The sequence below is a fragment of the Mus caroli genome, unplaced genomic scaffold (assembly GCF_900094665.2).
Source record: "Mus caroli unplaced genomic scaffold, CAROLI_EIJ_v1.1 scaffold_16246_1, whole genome shotgun sequence".
Taxonomy (NCBI): Eukaryota; Metazoa; Chordata; class Mammalia; order Rodentia; family Muridae; genus Mus; species Mus caroli.
In genome coordinates this window covers 1-6,867 of record NW_018390753.1, presented here as the reverse complement: position 1 = coordinate 6,867, position 6,867 = coordinate 1, and the positions used below count along the sequence as shown (strand labels likewise).

The 6,867-nt window shown below is 44.7% G+C and overlaps 1 protein-coding gene across 1 annotated transcript in view; it reads left to right on the top strand.

Moving 5' to 3' along the window:
- The window catches only part of LOC110288810 (microfibrillar-associated protein 1A), a 13,316-nt gene extending 6,506 nt beyond the window's left edge, over positions 1-6,810 (top strand). Inside the window, exons 3-6 of the mRNA XM_021155059.2 lie at positions 1,182-1,311; positions 1,679-1,866; positions 4,588-4,696; positions 4,790-6,810. Coding sequence (XP_021010718.1) covers positions 1,182-1,311; positions 1,679-1,866; positions 4,588-4,696; positions 4,790-4,954 — 592 coding nt within the window. The 3' untranslated portion in view covers positions 4,955-6,810. The remainder of the gene's footprint in view (positions 1-1,181; positions 1,312-1,678; positions 1,867-4,587; positions 4,697-4,789) is intronic.
- The last annotated feature ends 57 nt before the right edge of the window (positions 6,811-6,867 follow it).

Genomic DNA, 6,867 nt, shown 5'->3' with positions numbered 1-6,867 from the left:
TAGAATGCACTTAGGAATTAAGATGGAGGTGAGAGCTGCACTCACCTGTGGCTATAAGTATAAATATTTAGAATGCACTTAGGAATTAAGATGGACTAGTAAAATAGTAGTTATCAGTAATCCTCAAAATTCCTGACATCAGTAGTGGGGAGAGGGCGGGGAAGGAGTGGGGTAATTGGTTGGGTTTCCAGTATCAGGCATGATTTTCTGAGCAAGTCTAAAAGCCATTTAGAGAGCTGTTGGTTACCACCAAAATAGATGTGTCGTTATTGTGCCCCTAAAGTTATCGAGCCCTGCTGGTAGTTGTTACTCATCGGCATCGTAACCGGGTAGGACTGGTGGTTGCTTCCCTCCCTTGGAAGCTTGAATGGTGCCTTCTGGTAACAAGAAAACTAGTCCTTGGGGCCGGAAGGGCTTTCAGAGCAGATACAACATGGATTCTCTACATTCTTTGTCCAAATGCATGGTGTCCTCAGCCATGGTGATTGGCCTCTGGGAGGCACCAAGAGCATCAGTGACAGCCTGTGATGTGTTGGTAGTCTTTTGGACTCCCCTGACCAACAGGCTTGAAAGGGGCTTCTCGTGCCTGGTACTGGGGTTTCTGATTAGGTAGTCTTTGTCTCTTGAGAAGGGAAATGTTAAATAAGGTAGGGAATTTTCATTTAAACTATACCAGTATGTTTATGCACATAGACTTACATGTGTTAAATGTAACTTTAGGTAGATAGCAAGATGATTTCTTATAATTGTCTCAGGCATTCTTCCTGTTAACTGTTTTAGTTTCTTGAATCTGAGCTTTAGTTTTTGCATCTTAAGACTCAGTGTGAGCCAGGCAGTGATGGCACATGCCTTTAATCCCAGCACTCAGGATGCAGAAGGAGACAGATCTCTGAGTATGAGGCCAGCCTGGTCTACAGAGTGAGTTCCAGGACAGCCAGGGCTACACAGGGAAACCCTGTCAAAGGGTTAGGGGTCATTGTGTAACTCAAACCTCTTATCCCAGCTCTAGATACTCCAAAGCAGGAGGATTGCCATGTTTGAACTACATAGCAAGTTGCAGGCCAACCTGGGCTAAAGAGTAAAACTCTGGTGAGAGATATAGAGAGAAGAACGGGTGGAGGAAGAAAATAAATTTTTATTTCTTTGGCATTAATAGTACACTTGGAAATTGTGCTTTTCAGATTGGCTCGACACAGAAAGATCGTGGAACCTGAAGTAGTGGGAGAGAGCGACTCAGAAGTAGAAGGGGATGCTTGGCGCCTGGAACGGGAAGATAGCAGTGAGGAAGAGGAGGAAGAGATTGACGATGAAGTAAGAGGGGAAACGGGATTTATTTTCTCCCCGAAGGGTTTGTGAGAAATTGAAACCAGAGCTCATTTGTTGCAGCCATAAAGGCACAAGATTTGCTAAAAGTTGGACCCAGTGCTCCCTTGTTGATGCTGTGAAAGCACAAGATCTACTACTGTTAGCCAAACTCTGATTGAGGTTCCTGTTTGTTGGGGATAAGACTGAAAACGAATTCATGCTGAGTTATGCTTACACATGCCAGAGTTTCCTGAACCTGTTGAAGACAGGAGCTCAGTTGTAGGACTTGGATTTACCCTTTAGCACCAACAAAACAGACCTGAAACAGAAGCCATTTGAATACTATATATGCCTTACATATATGCCTTGATAGGAAATCGAGCGGCGCCGTGGCATGATGCGTCAGCGAGCACAGGAGAGGAAAAATGAAGAGATGGAAGTCATGGAGGTGGAAGATGAAGGGCGCTCTGGGGAGGAGTCTGAGTCAGAGTCTGAGTATGAGGAGTACACAGACAGTGAGGATGAAATGGAGCCTCGACTTAAGCCTGTCTTCATTCGAAAGTAAGTACCTGCCAGACCTGCTGAGCCAGGCTCAAACTCCCAGAACTCAGTAGGTTCGGCCAGCAGGGACTGTTACTTCAAGGCCAGCTTAGGCTACAGAGTTGCTTCAAGACAAGCCTGGACAACTTAAGAAAACCCTCTGATTCTCAAAGAGGAACCAAGAGATATAATAGTCAAACCAAGGCAGACTCCACATAATTTTGTTCTGACAAAAACAGCTCCGTATCCCGTATTTCCTGCAGTGGAAGTCTTCCCGGTGCTAGGTGTGCGCCAGTGTAGCCAGATGTTAGCAGAAAGCCAGAGCTTGTTGCATATCCCCCTTTCAAATTAAGAGGCATGTGTCTGCCTGAAGGTAATGGGCAGGGTGGGGGTAGGGTGCTGGGTACTTGGAGGTGTTCTTAAGCAGCCTAAGGTGACCTGACAGTCACTGCGAGGTCTAGGCTGCTCTCAGACTTGTCATCTCTTGCCTCAGCCTCCTAAGTGCTGGACTTAGAAGCACAGGAACATGTGCTACCATGCCTGGATAATCCTTTGAGATTGATTTATTTACTGTGTATACAGAGTTCTGCCTCCATGTATCCCTGCGTACCAGAAGAGGGCGCCAGATCTTGTTATAGATGGTTTTGAGCCACCATGTAGTTGGTGGGAATTGAACTCAGGATCTGGAAAAGCAGAGATGGCTCTTAACCTCTGAGCCATCTCTCCAGCCCAGCTAATCCACTGTCTATGAGTTTTTGCTTTATTTTAGTGGTACTAGAGATGAAACCCATGCATATGTTAAGAAAGTACTTTAACACATCTCCAGGGAAAGTCATGTTTGAAGCACAAAATTAAGCTTGTAAAACAAATTTTGTTTCTTTGCTAAAGCCTAGGAATCTTACTATATTTATGCATTGACTATTATTTATAGTCATCTCAGGAAGATGCTCCTTAAGTTGTCATTTACCAATGGCTAAGGAGATTTTGGTGCTATCAACACCTGGGATGAAGCTAGACATTGTGGCACACACCTGTAATCCACAATTTTGGGAGATAGTAGATACAACACTATCTCAAACATCCAGGGTTCCAGGCCAGCCTGACTACATAGGAAAGTTCAAGGTCTGCCTTGGTGGGTGAGAAGATGACTCAGTGAAATGCCTGTGTGAGGCTTGCATGGGCTACACCAGACTCCATTGCAAAACAACAAACAGACCTAGGGTGAACTAACTGGGCCTGGTGACACACACAGTCAATAGTCCCAGCTGTTTTAGAGGCTTAGAGAATTCAAGGCCAGGTTGGACAATATAGTGCCACCTTGTGTCAAAAGTAAAAATAGCAGGAGCATCAAGATGTATAGTGAGTCTGGATAAGTGATGTCATGTCTGAAGGCTGACTTTGATCTCCTGCACTCTCGAGGTAAAGGAGAAAACCATTCCAAAGTTGTCCTCTTGTTCTCACCACATACACATACCATGCATTCATGTCCATAATAATTAATATGGAGAGATAGCCCAGAGTGCCAGCTCTGGTTGCTCTTCCAGAAGACCTGGGTTCAGTACCCAAGAGCCATACAATGGCTCATAACTTTGTATGACTCCAGCTCCAGGGGATTTCATGCTCTCCCTCTTCTGTTATCTATGGATACCAGGCATGCACTCAGTAGACAGACAAACATAATAGTCAAGACAACCAAACACATGAAATTTTTTAAAGATTTATTGTTTTAAATAATGATAGTAATGAGTAAAAGAGCAGATGATATGGCTAAGTAGTAGAGCACTTGTCTCATGTGTACCAAATCCAGGGTTCAAATCCCATTACCAGGAGGTGGNGAAGAAGCCATGCTCTATTTAGGGACAGCAGTAACAGCTCAGTTGGTAAACTACTTGTTTAGCTGGGCACGGTGGTAATTGTTTGTAATCCTAACATTTTCAGATTTTGAGGCAGGAGGATTGCCATGAGGTTGAGACTACCCTGAACTATATAAAGGTGTTGTCAAAAACAAGCAAGCAAACAAGGTGGCTAGAAAGATTGGGCAGTGTTTAAAAGCACTAGTTGTCTCCAGATTCAATTCCCAACTCCCACATGGTTATTAACAGTATTTTTCTCCAGATTCAATTCTGAACACCCACGTTGCAAATAATAGCCATTTGTAACTCAGTTCCAGGGCATCCAGTGCCCTCTCCTGGCCTTGGTATGCATTAGAAAAAGAACTGGACATGGTGGTGCCCCGGCCTTAATGCCTGTACTCAGGAGGCAGGGGCAGGTGGATCTTTGTGTGCTCCAGTCCTCCGTGATTCACATAAGACATTCCCAGCCAGCCGGGGCTGTGAAATGAGACCCTGTCTCAAAAAAAAAGTGGAGAGCCGGGCAGGGTAGTACACACCTTTAATACCAGCACCCAGGATGCAGAGTCAGGTGGATTTCAGAGTTAGAGACCAGCCTGGTCTACAAAGTGAGTTCCAGGACAGCCAGGGCTATACAGAGAAACCCTGTCTAGAAAAAGAAAAATGAAATAAAAATGAAAAGGTATTACATTTAATAAAGGTTTTAATAAAGGTCAGGATTGTAACCCGTGTAACATACACAGAAGTGTGGATTCAGACTCAGTACTGGGGGAAAATAGAGCCAAGCTGCTTCCGGGTTTGAGCTTTCTGGGACGAGGACAGGAGTAGGTCTAGAGGCACACTGTGCCGTCGTCTGAGGACATCAGGATGTTAACAAGAGCTCTGTGTGCAGGAAGGATCGGGTGACAGTTCAGGAACGAGAAGCTGAAGCATTGAAACAGAAGGAACTGGAACAAGAAGCAAAACGCATGGCTGAGGAGCGGCGCAAGTACACCCTCAAGGTTGTGGGAGGGGCCTGNGTTGAGTGCAGGGGTCTGTGTCACGAGGTCATAGGAGAGAGAGAGCCCAGTAGCTGAATTGTTTTCCTCATCCAGATTGTAGAAGAAGAGACCAAGAAAGAGCTAGAGGAGAACAAGCGGTCCCTTGCCGCCCTGGATGCGCTCAATACTGATGATGAAAATGACGAGGAGGAGTACGAGGCGTGGAAAGTCCGTGAGCTCAAAAGAATCAAGCGGGAGAGAGAAGACCGAGAAGCGTGAGTGACTTGTGGGCGTAGGCTCGGTGCCTCGAATGGCACTGGTCCATCTGTGAACAGCTAAGACCCCTTTAGAAACATTACTGTTTTCTCATGCTGTGACTCAGAATGGAGTCGCTTGAAACAACAGTTCTGTGTCTTTCTCTGGTGTGTCGGACAGTTGATGGTGGCTTTCACACTAGACCCCTAATTTCTCTTTAGCTTCAGGTTTCTTCATACTGCACCTCTACTCAGAGTTAGAAACCAGTAAGGACTCCTGAGTCCTGGGTTGCAGAACTCAAATGTCACTTTTGTGACATGTTTATTAGTCAGATGGAGCCCCGGGGCAGCCCAGGAGTAAGGTGTGGAGAAGCAGATTCTACATGTAGGAGAGCAGAGCTGGGACCAAAAGCAAGTTCATGTCTGAGCTGCTAGCCACAAAGTGAAGCCATCACTCCATAACTGTCTTTATGTTACAGTTTCTGGTGTTCTTATTCTGGGTTTTTGTTTTCTGTTTTTCCTTCCTTTGAGGCAGGGTTCTTGGCTGTCTTATTGTGTAGTCCATGCTGACCTCAAACTCACAGAGATCCACCTCCCTCTNCCCCTTTGTCCCTCTGCCTCTGCCTTCTGAGTGCTGGACTCAAAGGATTTTGCCTCCATTCCAGACTTCCAGAGATTTTCTAATTGTGTGTATATGTGTGCAGATGTGAATGGGTGCCTGTGGGATCCAGACCTGGGCATCATATCCATAATAGCTGGACTTATTCTTTGCCGTTATTTTTGTTGTTGTGTATTGAGCCCATGCTCAACTCTAACTTGTAGCCAGGGGTGACCTTGAGCCTCTGCTCCTCTGACTGCCTGCTAAGTGCTACCTATAATTATGTCTGGCCCCACAAGGCCATAAGGAATCGGTGAGGGGAGAAGGGGAGTCTCTCAGCTCTGACTGACGAGCAGTCAGGTGCTTCTNTCTTTCTGCAGGTTTCACCAAATGCAGACTAATATTATACAGCTTGTTTGACGTTTCTTCACATGTCCATGCTTACAAGTTCAGTCAGAACTAGAAAGCACAAGCAGACCAGATTTTATTTTCATTATCAGCTCTATAACTCCAACTTAAACAATCTAAAGAATGTCTCCTCCAAAGCAAACACGCTAATTATATGACAGCCTGCTTGTGGGCTGACAGTGTTTGCAGTTTTAAAGCACTCCAGACAAACAGAAGATATCTGAACCAGTCTTTTTATGAATTAGCAAATGCTAATACCTAACTTATTATATCATTGCATCATCTATGCTAAAAAGTAAGAAAAATTATCTTATTTACTGAGTTGTATTCCTCCAGTGGTATACCCTGTGTCACCCCCTATCTTTAAACTACACTTTCAGAGAGCTCTAAATGTAATGTAAAAGGGGGCCTTGAACCTGTATCCTAGTCTCCTGGCCAGTCTGAGTTTTTCAGTTGGCTCTGTTTGTCCTGTAGCAGTTACACTGTTTGAGTTGATTAGTGATAGATACCTCAAGAAGATTCATGAAGTAATGACCTTATTTAGGAATTCTTACTGCTGCTTGTCTGTGTTTAATGATCTCTAGGACAAGTTTGTAAGACTTTTTCTAGAAAGACTTAACCATATTTTCTCAGGAAATGACATAAAATGAATCACAATAAAGAAAGCCCCCAAGAATCCAAAGTGCAGAGATCATACTCTAAAGTGAGAGACAGAATGACAGCCAACGCAGCATTTGGCTCGGCTTTGCTGGCACTTTGTCAGCGGTGCTGGATACATGACTGTGCCACCCAAGTTTATGTGATGCAATTTATGTGATGCAAGGGAGAGGGACCAAGGCTTCAAGCACCCTGTGGAAGTGCTGCAGAACTGAGCCACGTCCCTAACCCTTGTGTTAAACATCAGTGTAAAATTAGACATACACATATTTTTT